At 38.7% G+C, this 21,085-nt stretch overlaps 1 protein-coding gene across 1 annotated transcript in view; it reads right to left on the bottom strand.

Annotated features, from left to right (window-relative positions):
- Positions 1 to 21,085, bottom strand: part of TM9SF2 (transmembrane 9 superfamily member 2) — a 71,316-nt gene that overhangs the window by 43,676 nt on the left and 6,555 nt on the right. The window contains exons 2-3 of the mRNA XM_049647493.1: positions 7,372 to 7,439; positions 3,757 to 3,850 (exon numbers count right to left, since the gene is read on the bottom strand). Of these exons, the coding sequence (XP_049503450.1) occupies positions 3,757 to 3,850; positions 7,372 to 7,439 (162 nt within the window). The remainder of the gene's footprint in view (positions 1 to 3,756; positions 3,851 to 7,371; positions 7,440 to 21,085) is intronic.

The raw sequence follows: 21,085 nt of genomic DNA, 5'->3' as shown, positions 1-21,085 counted from the left end.
CCTTCCCTGACTTATTTTTGATAGTTTTTCCATCAGCAATGGACACAGTATGTACTTTAGTAATTCATTTTGTTTCCTTCTCCTCATCAGAATATAAGGTCCATGAGGACAGAGATTTTTGTCTCCGATCACTGCTGCATGCCATACCTACCACAGTGCCTGCCATGAACATACTAACTGAGCAAATGAATATGGATGACTGGTTAGATCTGGGATGAGTCTATGTCCCTGAGAATGTGGCTCCAGCTTCACATAACACACACAATCTTGTTTTCCTGACCTCAACAGCAGTCATAGATAAAAGACAGCAAAGCAGATTTGAGGTTTTGTTTTGTTGCTGGTTGTTACCATTGTTTTTACTGCAGATCTAAAATAAGGCAAAATAAGAGGTGCCTGGGTGGCTCAGGTGGTTAAGCATCGGAGTTTGGCTCAGGTCATGATCTCACAGTTTGTGAGTTTGAGCCCCATGCCAGGCTCTGTGCTGACAGCTCTCAGAACCTGGAGCCTGCTTCAGATTCTGGGTCTCCCTCTCTCTCTGCTCCTCCCCGACTCGTTCTCATTCTCTCTCTCTCTCTCTCTCAAAAATAAACGTTAAAAAATAAGGCAAAATTCTATGAAAATAAAGGACAAAGAATACTGAATCAAAACTGAAAAATATGAGTCACTGCATTTATGGCTGACTTGAATGAAAATCTAATCTCTTATCCCCATGTTTCTGTTTACCTATGCCTTAGTCTTAAGAAATGCCTACTCTGTCTCTTTAAGCTTGGGGGACTTAAAGATTTTGTTTTAGCACAAATCTTGATCCTAAAAACTCCTAGGAAACTCATACAAAATGTGAGATGCACATCTCTCCATTTTAAAGCACTCCTGTTCTATTTTACCTCAACTCCTGGTTCAAAATTAAATGTGCAAAGTACTAGGCCTAGAAGAAGGGTCCTTTGCATAAGCAAGGCTGTCTTTTCCTGTAAATAAATATACCCTGGAGGGAACCTACCATGGACAGAATTTGCCCTTAAATTCTTCCCCAAAGGGACAAACTTCTTCCGGGGTTTGAATATTTTGCTGGCCTTTCCTCTGTTTATCTGCAACCTGCTATGAGCTGTTTACTGCAAGAAACTCCTGCTGTCCCTCAAGTTCACTGACGATGTTATTGATGCTCTTTCCTTCCATTATTTCTCAAGGCAAAGGCATAACTAAACAGAATGATGGGGCTGAGGCACCACAGGAATATCTTAAGTTGATTGTATAATTTAATAAATATGCCTGAAAATCACCCTCTACTATAAAAACAGTACAATAACTTCCAAAGTAATCTTTCAAAATATCACATCAGGGAGTGATACACAATTAAGATGATACACAATTAATATGCTTGCCCGGCACAGTAATACCCATGTCCATATACTTTGAGCTCCTTCCTTCCCAGTGGCCTCATCCCATATGCCTTCAAATCTGTCTTTGAAAAAATTTTAAACTACGGGCATCTTTAGGGTAGAAATTTTTAAATTATAATTATTTTAAGAGGACTTATGGTTGAAAACTGTAAAATCGTATACTTATGTGGACTAAACTTGCACAATTATGCGTCTTTTCCCCAGTGTAGTGTAGTGTTAGAGGGGATTAGGTGGATAGTGGGACAACTCTAGGTTTGGGGATTTGCTGGGCAGATGCTCAGCACAATGAAGTGCCAAAGAAAATAGATGGCAGTGCTTAGTGAGAAGCAGAGAAGGCAGCTAACCATAGGGTCTAAGTCATAGACGACAAGGATGAGACACTGAGAGAGGAATTAGCCTGGGGAATAAAACCTGGAGTCAAGTTACAGCAATTAAAATGAATACAGAGAGATGTCCAAAGTAGAGACTTAAAGGAAAAATTCACAGTGCAGAATGATATGTTAAATCATAAACAAGTAAGTCTAATTTTATTTATATATGGTTGGAAGTACATGGGAAATTTCAGGAAAGATTAATAAGAAATTGTGATGTAATGGGGCACCTGGGTGGCTCAGTCGGTTGAGCATCCAACTTCGGCTCAGGTCATGATCTCATGGTTCGTGAGTTCGAGCCCCGTTGTCGGGCTCTGTGCTGACAGCTCTGAGCCTGGAGCCTGCTTCAGATTCTGTGTCTTCCTCTCTCTCTGCCCCTTCCCCACTCATGCTCTGTCTCTGTCTCTCAAAAATGAATAAACGTTAAAAAAACAATTTTTTTTAATTAAAAAAAAAAAAGAAACTGTGATGTAAAACTGGGGGTAGGGGGAGAAAGACTTACTTTTCATTTCATATTATTTTGCATCATTTAAGTTTTTATATGGTGATACATTGTTATGATAAACTAGTTTAATTTTTCTAAAAGAGAGTGAGCATCATTCTTTGTGTAGCAGGGGGAAAAGATGTAAAATGAACAGGGTACTGCACAACATGGAAGAAAAATAGGCTTAAGTGTTTACAGATTTAAAAGAATAATTCTAGGGAGGGCCTGGGTGGCTCAGTTAGTTGAATATCCAACTCTTGATTTCGGATCAGGTCATGATCTCACAGTCATGGGATCAAGCCCCACGTCGGGCTCTGTCCTGACAGTGTGGGGACTGCTTGGGATTCTCTTTCTTTCTCTCTCTCTCTCTCTCTCTCCCCTTCTCCCTCTCTCCCTGCCTCTCCCTGATTTGCACTCTCTCTGTCTCTCTCAAAATAAATAAATAGGGGGGCCTGGGTGGCTTAGTCAGTTAAGCATCTGACTTCAGCTCAGGTCATGATTTTGTTGTTTGTGGGTTTGGGCGCTGTGTCCGGCTCTGTGCTGACGGCTCAGAGCCTGAGGCCTGCTTCAGATTCTGTGTCTCACCCTCCCTCTGCCCCTCCCCCACTCCCTCCCTCCCTCTCTCTCTCTCTCTCTCTCAAAAATAAACATTAAAAAATTTTTTTTAAATAAACTAAAAAAAAAGGAGTAATTCTGGGTGATGATGGAGTACATACATTGGAGACAATATCTTATATTGTGCTTAGTTTGGTTTCTAAAAATATACCGAGAACATTCCAAATATACTTTCAATGGTCAAAAGAGAAAGGTTAGCTTCCCAAAACCCCCAATGGGGGAACCCAAGTAGTGCTATACTTGCTAGGAGAGAGTAGGTAAATATGTATGAATACTCCCAAAGAGGGAGAAGGAGATGTGGAGCAGCTGCGGCAACTTTTCATGACGGAGGCCTGGGTTTCTGGTCCCTCTGTAACATAAGGAAGGGCGTCTTGAGTCCTATCCTTTAGGCCACCAACTTATCATTTAGAATACTGATATATGATGGGGGCCTGGATGGCTCAGTCGGTTGAGCATCTGACTTCGGCTCAGGTCATGATCTTGCAGTATGTGGGTTTAAGCCCTGCATCAGGCTCTATGCTGACAGCTTGCTCAGAGTCTGCAGCCTGCTTCAGATTCTGGGTCTCCTTCTCTCTCTCTGCCCCTCCCCCGCTCATGCTCTGTCTCTTTCTGTCTCTCAAAAATAAATAAATGTTAAAAAAATTAAAAAAAAAACTGACATATGACTGTTTGTTAAGACAAATTTATCCGTGACATTATCATGAGGGGAGGGATCCTTCTAAACCGTAACATTAAAAAATTATTCCCAGAGCTAAAAGAGAAATGAAATCCTCTTTAGATATAACAGCTAAGTTATCTTAGGCTTTTCTGTAAGAAAAAATAAAGAAAAAAGAATGAATGAGAAAGAAAGGAACAACTAAATGACCTCTATGTCACACTGAATACCAACCTTATATGGTGAAGGTTCAATTCTTTCCCCAAATAACACCTGACCAAGATTTTCAGATGGGCGTTTTCCTTCTGATGCTTGGCAAAAATCAAACCTGGGGGGGGGGGGGAAGTATTTAAGCTTTTACACATAAAAGGAAACAATGACATGTCAAGCCCCTATTCAATCTAAAGGGCAGAAATTAAGTACTGATCATTCCAGTAGCTCTAGTAGTTGAGTAAGAAATATATTCACACTCCAAGTTCCATGTACATCTCCCCAAAGCAAAAAAGCAAAATGTCAGAAAATTATGCCCGAGAAAACTTTGATGTCTAAATATCTTTTATGAAGATGTAAATTACAGAATTTAAAAAGTTAACACGATATACTTATTTTTGTTCATTCCAATGATAAAACTGGTATCTTTCTTCTTCAAGCAAATTTTCCATTAACTTATCTCCTTTTGTTCTAACTTTCTAATCCAAAGCTTTAATTAATAATAACATTTCAGGAAGATATGTCAAAGTTCCCTGGGTTTATGCCTCATCCCTATACAATGGCTAACACATCCCAACATGAGACGCATGGCAAGACAGACCCTAGAGAGCAGAGAATTGTGAAGAAGCCATAATCAGTCAGCTATAAGGTTCTCTGTAATTCCCTTGTATTATTAACCAGGTTTCAAAATAATTTGCTTTAAACATTACAGTCAAATTTCAGCTTTGCTATAGAAAATTAAAGGACAGTTCTTGTGTTCATTCTGGAATGATATGGGAGCACTCAGGACCCATGCAGTGATGGCTACAGATTAGATTCCCAAAACAAAGATGAATCTTCAGTGATAAAAAACAGGCTGGTTGGGGGCACCTGGCTGCCTCAGTTGGTGGAGCATGCAACTCTGGATCTTGGCGTTGTGAGTTTGAGCCCCACGTTGGGCGTAGAGATCACTTAAAAATCTTAAAAAAAAACAAACCCACAAAACTGGGGCCAGGAAGTCCTCAAATGAAGACTTTCCATGTAGTGGACGTAAGAAATCCACTGAATTTTCCCTGATACATCCCACAAAGATTTCAGGAAATATGTTTGTTTATTTAACAAAACAAAAGAAACAAAAACTGAAAAGAGCATTTAGGTCTCGTCTCCAATAGTTACATAAATAACAGTCCATCCATTTATGAATGTTGTACTTCCTTCTAATACGTAGTTAGGCATCTGGATTCTAATAGGATAGTCTCACTTTTTGGTGTGTGCTTTTTTTCTATATTAAGCACATATTTTCTTTTAAACTTCTTAAATACAACAAAAATTTAGAAGCCAGATAAAATTTAGGAACTGTTTTATACTCAATAGGGTATATAGTGATCAAATGACTAAAGGTTATATATACATAAAAAATTTTTTATAATATCAAAAAAGTTAAAATAATAAAATGTTCAAAAACAGATATAGTGGAACAAATTATACACAACTCTACACAACCTCTACAATGAAACAACAAACAGGGGTGCCTGGCTGGCTCAGTTGGTAGGGCATGCAACTCTTAATCTCAGGGTCATGAGTTCAGGCCCCACACTGGGTGAGAGCTTACTTTAAAAAACAAAACAAGGGGTGCCTGGGTGGCTCAGTCAGTTGGGCGTCCGACTTCAGCTCAGGTCACGATCTCACCGTCCGTGAGTTCGAGCCCCGTGTTGGGCTCTGGGCTGATGGCTCAGAGCCTGGAGCCTGCTTCCGATTCTGTGTCTCCCCCTCTCTCTGACCCTCCCCCATTCATGCTCTGTCTCTGTCTCAAAAATAAATAAACGTTAAAAAAAAAAAAAAAAAGCATAAACAACTACGAAAAAGACTGGGGTGGCTATGGCTGTGTATTAACGTGAAAAGATTAGATGAGAAAAACAAGGTGCAAAACTACTTTTGTTTAAAACAAAAATGTATACATGTGGTTAGGTACATTAGAATATGCAGAGAAAAAATGTAGGAGGAGCAGAAAACAAAGCAATTATTTCTGGGGATTGATTATGAAGGACATAAGAATTTTGTTTAGGGGCACCTGGGTGGCTCAGTTGGTTGAGCGTCTGACATCAGCTCAGGTCATGATCTCACCATTGATAAGTTTGAGCCCCACATCAGGCTCTGTGCTGACAGCTCAGAGCCTGGAGCCTGCTTCAGATTCTGTCTCTTTCTCTCTCTGTCCCTCTCCTGCTCGCCCTGTGTGTGTCTCTCTCAAAAATAAACATTAAAAACAAAAAAAAAAGAATTTTGTTTAAAATTATGTGGAGTTTGGGGGCACCTGAGTGGCTCAGTCAGTTAAGCTTCGGGCTCTTGATTTCTGCTCAGGTCAGGATCTCACGGTTGGTGGGACTGAGCCTCTGTTAGGCTCTGGGCTGATGGTGCAGAGCCTGTTGGGATTCTCTCTCCCCCTCTCTCTGCTCCTCCCCTGCTCGCTCACACGGCATACACATGCCCTCTTTCTCTGAAAATAAATACATAAACTTAAAAATGTTTTGAGTATTTTTATAATTAAAAAATCTATTTTTTTAAGTTTATTTATTTATTGGGGGATGGGTGGCAGAGAGGGAGAGGAAGAGCAAGAATCCCAAGTAGGCTCTGTACTATCAGCACTAAGCCCAACTCAGGGCTCAATTTCACCACCATAAGATCATGACCTGAGCTGAAATCAAGAGTTGGACACTCATGGGGCACGTAGGTGGCTCTGTAGGTTGAGCATCAGACTTCAGCTCATGTTACTGAGTTCGAGCCCTGTGTCGGACTCTGTGTTGACAGTATGGAGCCTGGAACCTGCTTCTGATTCTGTGTCTCCCACTCTCTCTCTGCTTCTCCCTGACTCATGCTCTGGATTGCTCTCTCTCTTAAAAATAAACATTAAGGGGCGCCTGGGTGGCTCAGTCAGTTGGGCGGCCGACTTCAGTTCAGGTCATGATCTTGCGGTACGTGAGCTCGAGCCCCGCGTCAGGCTCTGTGCTGACAGCTCAGAGCCTGGAGCCTGTTTCAGATTCTGTGTCTCCCTCTCTCTGACCCTCCCCCATTCATGCTCTGTCTCTCTCTGTCTCAAAAATAAATAAACGTTAAAAAAAAAAAATTTTTTAAATAAATAAATAAATATACATTAAAAAAAAAAAAAAAGTTGGACACTTAAGTGACTAAGCTACCCAGGTGCCCCTATAATTAAAAAATTTAAAGAAAACACAATGGCTTTTTGTCCACTGAGATAAAAAAGGAAATCCACTGTTTTAGTTGGTGCTTCTATTGAAAAGATCACATTTCACATTCTAACCCTACCTTGGAATAAAGAATACCCTTTAAAAAATGTTTTTAGGCCCTGTACATTTTTAAAGCACATATAAATTTATCCATAACTATGGAGAAAATAAAATTCTAAAAGTACAAAATTCTGATAAGTCGTATACAATTCTATTTTTTTATTTTAGGGAATCTTAAGCAGGATCCATGCTCAGAATGGAGCCCAATGCTGGGCTCGATCCCATGACCCTGGGATCATGACCTGGGCCAAAATCAAGAGTTGGACACTCAACGGACACTCAACTGACACTCAACAGAGCTAACCAGGCATCCCGAGTTACATGCAGTTTTATATAAAAATCAAGCTAAAAAACTTACGCTGTGTATTCATAAGGAAGAACAGATTCCACTGAATCAAGCCTGTTCACGAATAGTTCTATTTCAGCCTGAAAATGAGGAAACACAGAATTAGAATATAAACTGGAGATCAAAACTTAAGTCATCTTTAGAACTGAAAAATAATTTGACGTGTTTGAAATTAAAACTTTATGATATTTAAACATTTCTCTCATAAATCCATTCACTAAGTGGGCTTATATACAGTTAAATTACAACAAAATATTTTCATAGTTGAAAATGTCTCCAATAATTTCTAAATGTTTTTTAAGTTATAAAATTTCTTAAAAATTAAGATATTTAAATCATTCATCATGTCAATATAGATGCCATTCTTAAAAGTCTGTTTTTCAAAATCAATATTTCATTCTGCAGCACAAAAATAATTTTTATTTTTAAACAGCTTTTTCTTAAACATTCTCATAGCAGTCAAGAAATGCTTCCAAGTCAGAAGAAATTTCTAGATCAACTATACTAGAAATACAACCACTGCTCTTAAGCAGGCAGGAGATAGACAATGGAAAGATGATCTAACTTTGGAGGACTGCTCCGATTCAACTGGAGAGTGCTTAACTACATAGGTAATAACAGTGAAGAAATTCACAAAGACCAAATCAAGTTCCACAATGGGGAAAGAGGAGAAAAGTTTATCACCTTCCTAGGAAATACAGGCTAATTTAAAGCCATACTTCCTTTTATTTATTTATTTTTTATAGTTCAGCTTTTTTTTTTCAATTTATTTTTAAAATTTTATTTAAATCCAAGTCAGTTAACATATAGTGTAATACTGGTTTCAGGAGTAGAATTTAGTGATTCATCACTACATACAACACGCAGTGCTCATCCCAACAAGTGCCCTCCTCAAAGCCTGTCACCCATTTAGCCCATAGCCCCACCCAACACGCCTCCAGCAACCCTCAGTTTATCCTCTGTATTTAAGAGTTTCTTCTGGGGGTGCCTGGGTGGCTCAGTCAGTTAAGCGTTCGACTCCTGGTTTCAGCTCAGACTCAGGTCATGATCTCATGGTTGGTGAATTCGAGCTCCACAACAGGCTCCGCACTGACAGTGCAGAGCCTGCTTGGGATTCTATTTCCCTCTCTCTCTGTCCCTGCTGTGCTTGCTCTCTCTCTCTCTCTCTCTCTCAAAATAAATAAAATAAACTTTAAAAAATTATTAAAAAAAAAAAAGAGTCTCTTCTGGTTTGCCTCCCTCTTTGTTTTTATCTTATTTTTCCTTCCCTTCCCCTATGTTCACCTGTTTTGTTTCTTAAATTCCACATGAGTGAAATCGTATGATACTTATCTTTCTCTGACTGACTTATTTTGCTTAGCGTAATATATTCTAGTTCCATCTATGTTGTTGCAAATGGCAAGATTTCATTCTTTTTGATTGCCAAGTAATATTCCATTGTGTGTGTGTGTATTATACATATATATATATATATATATATACACCCCAAGCCTCTTTTTTTTTTTAATGTTTACTTTTGTAAGAGAGAGGAAGAGAGAGAGAAACACGATTTGAAGTGGACTCTGCACTGACAGCAGAGCCCGAAGTGGGGCTCGAACTCCCAAACCATGAAATCGTGACCTGAGCCAAAGTCAGATACTTAACCAACTGAGCCACCCAGGCACCCCACCTCTTCTTTATCCATTCATCAGTTGATGGACATTTGGGTTCTTTCCATACTTTGGCTATTGTCGATAGTACTGTTATAAACATTGGGGTGCATGTGCCCCTTCAAAGCAGCATTTTTGTATCCTTTGGATAAATACCTAATAGTGCAATTCCTGGGTCATAGGGTAGCTCTATTTTTAATTTTTTGATGAATCCCCACACTGTTTTCCAGAGTGGCTACACCAGTTTGCATTCCCACCAGCAGTGCAAAAGTGTCCCCCTTTCTCCACATCCTCGCCAACATCTGTTGTTTCCTGAGTTGTTAGTTTTAACCATTCTGACAGGTATAAGGTGGTATCTCACCGTGGTTTTGATTTGTATTTCTCTGAGGATGAGTGATATTGGGCATCTTTCCATGTGTCTGTTAGCCGTCTAGATGTCTTCTTTGAAAGTGTCTGTTCATGCCTTTTGCCCAAGCCATACTTCCTACTGAAGCTCCCCAAATGTCTCCAAGATACATCTGAAGTTCTGCAGAACCCAAAATACATACCCACTCTCAATAGGGGCTCACTGCAATTCATGACAGAATTCTTTAGTTGAAGTTGAAGAAGCCAGTAAGTAATTTATGCCCTGAAGTGCTTTACGTGCTAACCAAAAACATTTACATAGGAGCTGTTTACCTTGGATAAGTATATTAATAGAGTTAGACTGCTATGGCTGTCTCTGGACTCTAATCATGGGGCTACCTGGAATGGCATAAAGCCACATTTGTCACTTTGATCTTGTTCACTGGTACCGCTAAGCAGTCCTCTATACTTGTTAATATCCCAAAGGTGAGACAAGATGTTTGATGTAGTTTGTACAAATAAACACTGCCACTGGAAAAGCAAAGGATACAGACTCTAGGGCCAGTTTGCCTGGGTTCAAATCCCAGCACTTACTATTTGGTCAAGTTATTTAACATCTCAGTTTCCTTATCTGCAAAATGGGGATATAGTATTTACCTCATAGAGGTACGAGGATTAAATGAGTTAACATTTATAAAGTACTTAAAAACAGTGCCTAAAACATGAAGTGCTATATATTTGTTAAATGAATAAAAGCAAATGAATTTAATGATATTCAGAATAGGAAATGCCTAAACTACACTGCTCTTTTGCCAAAATAAATGCTCACCTGATATTCCTAATATAAAATGGAAGATAAAACATTAGTCTTTGTATATAGTAGTGAAAATAGTATCATATTCAATCCTTAAAATTATAAGGAAATGAAATTACTCAATGGCAACACTGTCTCAAACATACACAAAAAATTTAACTGTGTGTCCTTGCATAAAACATTCTTTATCATTGGTTTAAATTTTAGCTAAGAAGATAATGGGACATGACATTTAAGCATTACAGAATGCTTGAATAATTAACACAAATATACCTAAACCTAACTGTTGTGAAGGCAAATTTCCCAGTTGATGACTTACTCTGCCCAAATAATTTTCACTAATTATAAGAGATCAACACTGCTATGAAGATACTTGAGAATCTAAGCATTCTATTTAATGTATCTTAATGAAGACTGAAAGATCCCTAAAAAGCTAATTCAGTTCACATTTCTAGATTTCTTTTTAGGAAGAAACGCAGCTATTATATTCTATAGAACTTTCTAGGTTTTCAGTTTCAAAATCTGTAGAGCCACATTTTCACCACAGAAGTCGAATCCCTTGTGCCACAATTAAACCTATTCCTTACTTTCAACTTCATTCAGTACAAAGTGATCGAGAGCAGGGACGTTGAAGCTACGCTGCCTGAGTTTAAATCCTGAAAATGACGTTTACTAGCTATGTGATCCTGGGTAAGTTTCTTCACTTCACTCAGTTTTCTCATTTGTAGAATGGAAGTAATAATAACTCCTGCTTCAAGCTGTTTTAAGAAGATTCCAGAGCAGTACTTGGTACAAAATACTAAGTAGTCACTATTATGCAGCAATGCCCAACAGGACTTTAAGGAAGGATGGAAATATTCTTTTTTTTTTTTAACTTTACTATTTTCTTTTTAAGTTTATTTTATTTGAGAAAGAGCAGGGAAGGGGCAGAGAGAGAGAGAGGGGAGAGAGAAAATCCTAAGCAGGCTCCACACTGTCAGCATGGAGCACTACTCAGGGCTCAATCTCACTACCATGAGATTGTGACCTGAGCCAAAATCAAGAGTTGAAGGCTTAACCTACTGAGCCACCCAGGCGCCCCAATGATGGAAATATTCTTATCTGCACTGTCAGATAAGACACACATGGCCATTTGTCACTTAAAATGTGGTTAGCAGGGTTAAAGGACTGAATTGTTTAATTATGTTTGAAAAGTCACAGGAGGCTAATGGCTTCTGTACCAGAAAGCACAGTAACATAAAGAAATGCTGCTTAGTAACATTTATATGCCCTTTTCATATACTTATTATTTTTTACTCTAATCACTACAATCTTTTCTTTTTTTTTTTATTTTTAAAAAAATTTTTTTAACGTTTTATTTATTTTTGAGACAGAGTGAGACAGAGCATGAACGGGGGAGGGTCAGAGAGAGGGAGACACAGAATCTGAAGCAGGCTCCAGGCTCTGAGCTGTCAGCACAGAGCCCGACGCGGGGCTCGAACTCACGGACCGCGAGATCATGACCTGAGCTGAAGTCGGCTGCTTCACCGACTGAGCCACCCAGGCGCCCCTACAATCTTTTCTTTGCCTAAAAATTAACTCTAAAGTTGTTAGTCTATCCTAGAGATCAGCAAACTTTTTTTTTTTTAATGTTTATTCATTCTTTGAGATAGAGACAGAGTGTGAGTAGGGGAGGGTTAGAGAGAGGGAAACAGAATCCGAAGCAAGCTCCAGGCGCTGAGCTGCCAGCACAGAGCCTGATGCAGGGGGGCTCAAACTCCTGACCACAGGACCATGACCTGAGCTGAAATCAGATGCTTAACCAGCTGAGCCACCCAGATGCCCCCAAGATCAGCAAACTTCTTAAAGGGCCAGAGAGTAATCACTTTAGGCTTTGAAGTTTACAGTCTGTGCCAATGTACAGCACGAAAGCAGCCACAGATGTTACACAGGTGAAATGAGTGCGGCTGTAGCCCAATGAAATTTTATTTATGGGCACTGAAATTCGATTGTCATGTAATTTTCATTCATCACTAAATATTATTCTTTCAAATTTTTCCAATCACTTAAAAATATAAATGCAATTCTTAGCTCAAGGGCCCTATAAAAGCAGTCTGCACAGTGGACTGGACAACCTTTGAGCTCTGCTTTCTAGCTATTTTTCGATATTCCATAAATTAACATCTTAGAGAACCCAAAATAGGGCATAGGGTCCAAAGAGCTGTTGCCATGTGAAAAATTTCAGGACACTGTCCAAGGGCATATAAATTTAGCATAAAATTTTCTTCCATTTCTACTCAATGGATGAGACAAGAATTTTTGCTTAGCCTATGACGTTCACTCTGAAGTTTCATGACACATCTTTTGGCTACAGGATTATACAGTGAGAGAAAACCCTATTTGCATTTTCTGACTTTCTCCTATCTCCTTTGAGTATTAATCTTTCAAAACAGAAAGGTCCTAATCTTTTCAATTATCTCCTTGATCATGCCAGCTGCTTTTCTCAGGACCTCACCCTACTCTCATATCTTTCTTAAAAGGTATGTCATTAAGAATTACAGGCAGAGGGGCACCTGGGTGGCCCAGTCAGTTAAGCATCCGACTTCGGCTCAGGTCATGATCTCCCGGTGTGTGGGTTCGAGCCCCGTGTCGGGCTCTGTGCTGATGGCTCAGACCCTGGAGCCTGCTTTGGATTCTGTGTCTCCCCCTCTCTCTGCCCCTCCCCTGCTCACACTTGGTCTCTCTCTCTCCCTCAGAAATAAACATTAAAAAGAAAAAAGAATTACAGGCAGAATTCAAGGTTTAGACATCAAAGTGTCATGTATACATAGAATGACATTGTTTTTCATTAGCCTTTTGGCCATAAGCATAAATGCTTCAATGACATTCTTCATCTCTTTCCCATGTTCTATAAATGATAGCTCATAACTCATCATCTCAAAAATATATTATTTGATTTTCTTAAAGTATACCTTTTTAACTTGTCCATGACCAAATTAATTTACTTTTTGCTCTCTTTTTTTTTTATTTTTTATTTTATTATTTTCTTTAAAAATTTTTTATGTTTATTTATTTTTGAAAGAGAGACAGAGTGTGAACAGGGGAGGGACAGAGAGAGAGGGAGACACAATAGAATCTGAAGCAGACTCCAGGTTCTGAGCTGTCAGCACAGAGAGCCTAACGCGGGACCCGAACCCACCAACCGTGAGATCATGACCTGAGCCGAAGTCGGACGCTCAACCGACTGAGCCACCCAGGTGCCCCATCTCTTTTTTTTAAATGTTTATTTATTTTTGAGAGAGAGACAGAATGCCAGCGTAGGAGGGGCAGAGAGAGATGGACAGAGGGTCCGAAGTGGGTTCCGCACTGACAGCAGAAAGCCAGATGCGGGGCTTGCATTGACAGCAGAGAGCCTGATGCGGGGCTTGAACTCACAAGTGGTGAGATGGGCCTAAGCCAACACCGGATGCTTAACTGACTGAGCCACCCAGGCGCTCCACTCTTTGCTCTCTTAGATTTAAGAGCACTCCAGGAAATACAGTCCCATTGACTTTACAGTGTGTTACACATGGCAACTTAATACTGCTGGCACATTAAAACATCTCACGTGCATTCTCTTCGCTAAATTTAAGATCCAAATAGGCCTCAGGCACTTGTCCTGGAAGTCTGTCTCTATCTCCCATGGATTTCACCATTCCCCATGAATTTACTGCCTAGCCTACTCTGCCCAAGCTAACCCATACCAGTTTAAATTCCAATTTAATCTTTTTAAAAGACAATCTTGTCAAAATTTTAGAAATTACATTCACTGGCTCCCTCTAAATCTACTGTTAAGTGTATTTTGAATAACCCCACAAATCAGGAAAATTTTACTGAAGATATCATGTTAGTCTTCTGTTTATATAATTTAGTATCACTTGACTAATTACTCCCACATACTCATTTTGGTCTATAGCGCAAAGACCCACACACACTTCCCCTTCCTACTTTATTTGCACATTATTAGTTTTTACTCATCTTATCCATGGCATTTTATCTAATATCAAATTCCCATTAAATTAATTTTATCTGTCAACTTTTCCTGACCTGGTAAAGTAGCTTCAAATTCTACTCCTAATAACAAAAGAGTTACAAAACATATGCTTTAGCCTTGCCTTGTGATTTAAAAGGCTGCGCACAAAATTTTCCAAAATAGCCAACTCCAAAGAACAATCCTTCTCACAAATCTTTCACCTAAAAACAGAGTTTATTTTTACACCCAACACATAAGCAGGGAACACAACTTCAGATTGGAGGCTGCATAGCACCAGATTCCTGAATTCATTTCAAACCCTAAGTCTACTACTTTTAATAAATATGTGCTTTTCATCAAGTAGTAATTTTGAATTTGAGAAATGAAATAACAAAACAGGTAACAATACAGAAGCTGGTCTACAGTTGGCACACAAGAATTGTAAGATAATGACTAAATAAACATAGCTACTACTATTATTTCAGAGAAAATGGACATTACTGAATCTGAATATTTGTTAGTATAAGGATAACATGGAGAGTTTCACCTCCTTCCCATTAAAGGACACTAAGACAGTAGCCTTCTGATCTACTGTTTCTGCCCATTAATTGACCTCTTCTCAGCTATTAGCCCAGGGAAGGGGCAGGTAAGAGTTACCACGCACAATTCTCCTAATAACCTTATGAACTAGGAATTGCTTGCTCTACTTTAAGGACATAAGTTCAAAAACTGGATTGCTGACTCAAAAAACTACGTGAACTCAAGTGCTGCTACCATCACTTTTCACCTCTGCTGCTCTCAGTCCTGTACGTCTTTTCCTTCTTGTCTCTTCTGACACTTTTTCACACTTACTTTTATAGGAAAGTTAGTTTGTCACAGATATCACCATGAAATTATGGACCTTTTTCTATTATTCAGTAAACTAATCAAAACACACCTTGTATATTCAGTTCATCTTGGCTATTTCTGTGGCACTTTCATTTTTCCTTTAAATTGTAAGAATCTGAAAATTTGAGAATTATTGTCTCACAACATGCTAAGAAATGTAAATTACAATTAATGATATCTTTAACAAGGAATAGAGCTGAGCGCCTGGGTGGCTCAGTTGGTTAAGCATCCCAACTTTGGCTCAGGTCATGATCTCAAGGTCCGTGAGTTCCATCCCTGCTTCAGGTGAGTTCGAGCCCTGCTTTGGGTGAGACCCGCTTCTCTCTCTCTCTCCCTCTCTCTCTCTCTCTGCCCCTCATGGAATTCTCTCTCCCTCTCTCTCTGCCCCTCACTCACTTGCACCCTCTCTTCAAAATTAAAAGAGCAATTTACAACGTATTTGTAAATATGCTACATTTAGAAATCTCTATCTTGGGGCGCCTGGGTGGCTTGGTCGGTTAAGCGTCCGACTTCGGCTCAGGTCATGATCTCACGGTCTGTGAGTTCGAGCCCCGCGTCGGGCTCTGTGCTGACAGCTCAGAGCCTGGAGCCTGTTTCGGATTCTGTGTCTCCCTCTCTCTCTGCCCCTCCCCCGTTCATGCTCTCTCTCTGTCTCAAAAATAAATAAACATTAAAAAAAATTTTTTTTTAAAGAAATCTCTATCTTAAGTATCAATTCTTACACTGAAACACAAAATTTCAAAAATATTTTAAGGGGGCACCTAGGTTGGTGTCCAACTCTCAATTTTGGCTCAGGTCATGATCTCACAGTTGTGAGATCAAGCCCCACTTCGGGCTCTGCACAGACAGCACGAAGCCTGCTTGGGATTCTCTCTTCCCTCTCTCTCTGTCCCTCCCATCCCCTCCCCCGACCTCTTGCTCCAAGTAAATGAATATTTAAAAAATATCTTAAGAATGAAATCCTTGTAATATGGCATAGAGAAAATGTTAAAAATTGTAAAGAAAAAGTGAGTTTATGTGGTTTCACAAAAGGCAAAAGTATGCTATAAACATCATGACGTCTATCCCTAAAAAATATAAATACACAGATAAAACAAATAGGAAAAATATAAACAACTATTGGCTCCAGAGGTCTAGATGAATATACAGGTGATCTTTATACTATTCCGTCAACTTTTTTAAATTTTGAAAAGTGTCACAATTAAAAGTTGGAAAAAGGTAAAAGTTGAAAGTAGACTTCAGTGACAGAAGCCAAATCAAAGCAGTAAGAAATAAAGATGAAAGATTAAAATTTAGTGTGGAAAGCTGTTCTAGAGAAGAAAAGATGACTTCAAAATAAGTATTAAATAGGAGGAAACAGAATTTGAAATGTACAAGAACAAAAAATCCTGAACAACCACGAGAAAGTCATTCATTCAACACGTTTATTTAATGCCCATAATACTACACATTGTGAGTGAAATAATACAAAAGACAGAACACTTGTCTTCAAAGAATTTCTAATCCAGATGGAGAGATAAGACATACATTCAAGAAAGTAAAAGAAAAAAGTGACAATGTTATTTATAAATTCTTGGGTAGTTACTGAATCTCCAAGGGATTTAGTTTTTTTATCATTAAAACAGCAATGTGCTATAAAATGACAATATTTGATTAATTTTATGGTCACTTTCCACTCTAACCATCTTTATTTCCCATCCAAAAGTTAATTAAGTGCATCTCCTGGCAGTCTGCCTTAAATGGACACAGCCAACTCCAAAATATCACTGAAATGCTTTAAAGGTTACTTCACATTCCCACTTTCAAAATGTCCCAACAGAGTTATTATAAGCATGAAAAGCTGTGACAACATTAAACGCTTTACATATAAATATGTACATATAAATGTACAAGGAAGTTACATATAAATCCTAAAGCAATCCCACCCTAAGAAATTTTTTATGGAAATAGTTCATTTAATTTAGAGTGCTATGGTCTCCCTTCTAAATCCTTTCCCACCCCAAATGTACATTTTTATTTCTGGTCCTAATCTGCCCATTCTGCATGTGATCCCAGCTTTGGTCACAACTATACTTCATTTTTTGCTTTAAGCCATGTGTGCCATGCCACAGAACTGCATTTTTCTCACTTTCTTGTTCCCTTGTTTTGCTCTATTCCACCTTCCTTGCTGTCACATCTATCCTAACCCACACCTATGACTGGTTTTCAAGGTAGAAAGAAATATTCAGAGAAGAAATGTGACTTTGAATAAGACTCAAAGCAACTGACTAACCATAAAAGGGTTTGAGATATCAGGGCATAGCCACAGAAAAGGAAAATTATGGACATTTCAACTGTTTAATATTGGAGAGGTCCACAGTGGGAAAATTTCCAAAGGGAAATCTTAACTCAGACGCGATAAAACAATCCCAATGGAAATGGTGGAACTCATAAATGGATGCTCATGAACTTTGAGTTATCTAACTAGCAATGCCTTGAAGCTGATTTCCTAAGATACTAAGGTTCTTCTTTTATCTCTATCTCACTGAAAAACAAAATTTCAATTTTAGATTGTATCAAAGAAAGGAATAAATACAAAGTCTGACTACTCAAAAATTACATAGGTTAAAATTGCATCAATTGTGGAAGCCAGGGAGCTCCAGAGTAAGGCAGAAGAGGTAGCGAGTACTCAGTGGGGAAGATACAGCAGCGCCCAAACGTCAAAATCGCACTCTAGGGGGCGCATCTTCGCTTCACCATTTGCTAGGTATATACACTTGAGAGTGTTGCTACATCTTATCCAGCTTCAGTTTTCCCATTTACAAATCACAGGGTTGTTGAGAGGATTAACTAAGACACAAAGTACACAAATTGTAGTCTTTATTGTTGTGATTAGCATAGGGCAATAAATAGGTTTGAAAGTTGAGAATAAGAGCAAAGAAAAAATATTTCAAAAGTTTCCTCCAAAGGCTTTCATCAATACTTAATTTTAATGATAACAAAGAAAAACTTTGTAGAGCACATTTAAAGTAGCTACAATTAACTCTAACACTTTTTAAAAAAAATTTTTTTTAAACATTTATTTATTTTTGAGACAGAGAGAGACAGACGGGGGAGGGTCAGAGAGAGGGGGAGACACAGAATCTGAAACAGGCTCCAGGCTCTGAGCTGTCAGCACAGAGCCCGACACGGGGCTCGAACTCACGGACCGCGAGATCATGACCTGCCTGATCTGAAGTCAGCTGCTTAACCGACTGAGTCACCCAGGTGCCCCTCTAACACTTTCTATAAGGACACTGATTAAAAAAAAAAAAAAAAAAAAAAAAAAATGTGAGGAAGGAAAGGAAGTAGGAGCTTTAAGAATTGGGCTCTAAGACCCACAGAGTACAGACCAGTCTCTAGAACTTACGTGTGTCTCTGTGAGTATGTTGAGGGTGTGGGGTATAAAGCCCACGTCTGTGGCTTTGTTTCACATGTTCAAATATATACCTTTGGAAGGGCTTCCCTTTGTGGAGAGCCAACAGCAGGGCAGTACTTTATCCATATTGACCTTGCTTGCTCTCCCATTCCTAGCTCCCAAATCCACTATAATGAATAACCACAGTTGTTTGGTTTTTGTTTTTTTTTTTTTAAGCTTATTTATTTTGAGAGAGAGAGAGAGCAAGAGAGCACAAGCAGGGGAGGGGCAAAGAGAGAAGCGGGGTGACAGAATCGCAAGCAGGCTCTGCACTGTCAGTGCAGAGTCTGATAGGGAGCTCAAACTCATGAAGTGGGAGATCACAATCTGAGCCAAAATCAAGAGTCAGATGCTTCATCGACTGAGTGACCCAACCGCCCCAGAACAATCACGGTTTTAAAATAATTTTACTCAAAAATTTCATTTCTGAAAGCAAACTTTCTAACTAAGCTCCATGTACTTTTTCACAGAAAGGAAAAACAGTTGTTAGAACGTGAATTTATCATAGTCAAAGTCATCCCAATGCCAGAGTTCATATATGAAACATTATCAGTAACCCACATACACTGATTAGTTTCTAGAAGCTAAGAGTCAATCTCTTATTCCAAAGAAAACTCTGATAACATGAAACTAAATACCAAGAAGTAAATACATATCAATTATATCAGTAAGTTCATGTGTAATCATATATTTTTTAGACATTTCAAAATCTTCAAACTATATGGTCAAATTAAAACAAGTAATTATACATTCTATCTGTTCAAAGCAATAGTTAGAACTATTCTCTTAAATTTTACTTATTCCATATTTATAGGCAACTACTCCCAAAATAACAGACAATTTATTAAGTGTTTCTAAAAATAACTACCAAGAAAGGATGTTTAAAAGTATGATTCTGGAGACACCTGGGTGGCTCAGTTAGTTAGGAGTCTGACTTTAGCTCAAGTCATGATCTCATGGTGAGTTTGAGCCCCACATGTAGTTCTGTGCTGACAGCTCAGAGCCTGGAGCTTGTTTTGGACGCTGTGTCTCCCTCTCTCTGCCCCTCATGCATTCACAATCTGTCCCTCTCAAAAGTAAATAAACATTTTAAAAAGTCCTATTCTGAAAAAAAAGAAAAAAAGTACGATTCTGGTAAAACTTCACTATGACAGATAGCATGATAATGTGCATAAAACCTTAAGGACTCTACCAAAAAACTATTAGAAGTAATAAATGAACTCAGTAAATTTGCAGGACACAAAATAAATATACAGAAACCTGTTGCGTTCCTATTCACTAATAACAAAGTAGCAGAAAGGGAAATTAAGAAAACAATGACATTTACAATTACACTCAAAAGAATAAAGTATCTAGAAATAAACTTAACCAAGTAGGTAAAAGACCTGTTCTCTGAAAACCATACAACACTGCTGAAAGAAACTAAAGATGACACAAACAAATGGAAAGATACATTATGCTCATGGACAGGAAGAATATTGTTAACATGTCCATACTACCTCAGGGCACCTAGGTGGCCCAGTCGGTTGAGCATCTGACTTCAGCTCAAGTCATGATCTCATGGTTTGTGAGTTCAAGCCCCACATGGGGCTCCATGCAGAGCCCACTTTGGATCCTCTGTCCGTCTTTCTCTGCCCCTCCCCTGCTTGCACCCTCTCAAAAATAAACATTAAAAAAAAAAAAAATGTCCATGCTACTTAAGACAATCTACAGATACAACGTAATTCCTATCAAAATACCAATAGTATTTTTCACAGAACCAGAACAATTCAACCTAAAATTTGTATGGAACCACCAAAGTCTCTGAATAGCCAAAGCAATCTGGAGAAAGTACAGAGCTGGAGGCATTACAATCCCAGATTTCAAGATATACTACAAAGCCACAGTAATCAAAACACTATGATCCTGACACAAAAACAGACACACAGATCAATAAAACAGGAAAGAGTGCCCAGAAACAAGGCCACACTTATACGGCTAATTCATTTATAACAAAGGAGGCAAGAATTTACAATGGGGAAAAGAAGTCTCTTCAATAAATGGTGCTTGGAAAACTGAACCACTCTTATGCCATACACAAAAAGAAACTCAAAATAGATTAAAGACCTAAATGTAAAACCTAAAACCATAAAACTCCCAGAAGAAAACACAGGCAGCAATCTCTTTGACATCAGTCTTAGCAACATATTCGTGGATATATTTCCTCAGGGAAAGGGGAAAAAAAGCAAAAATAAACTATTGGGACTACTACATCAAAATATAAAGCTTTTGCTTTGGAAATGGAAAACCAACAAAATGGAAGGAAAGGAAACCAACAAAATGAAAAGACAACCTACTGAATGCGAGAAGATATATACAATAAGAAGTCATTGTCTAAAATATATAAAGAACTTGGGGCACTTGGGTGGCTCAGGAGTGTTTGACTTTGGCTCAGGTCATGATCTCAAGCCCCACGTTGGGCTCTGTGCTGACAGTTCAAAGCCTGGAGCCTGCTTTGGATTCTGTGTGTGTCTCTCTCTCTCTACTCTCACTCTCCTTCAAAAATAAACAAACATTAAAAAAGCAGATGGCCAACAGACACATGAAAAGATGCTCAACATCAC

The sequence above is a fragment of the Panthera uncia genome (assembly GCF_023721935.1).
Source record: "Panthera uncia isolate 11264 chromosome A1 unlocalized genomic scaffold, Puncia_PCG_1.0 HiC_scaffold_16, whole genome shotgun sequence".
In the NCBI taxonomy this organism is placed as follows: Eukaryota; Metazoa; Chordata; class Mammalia; order Carnivora; family Felidae; genus Panthera; species Panthera uncia.
Note: the sequence above shows the minus strand (reverse complement) of the source record. Positions and strands in the feature narration are given on the sequence as shown.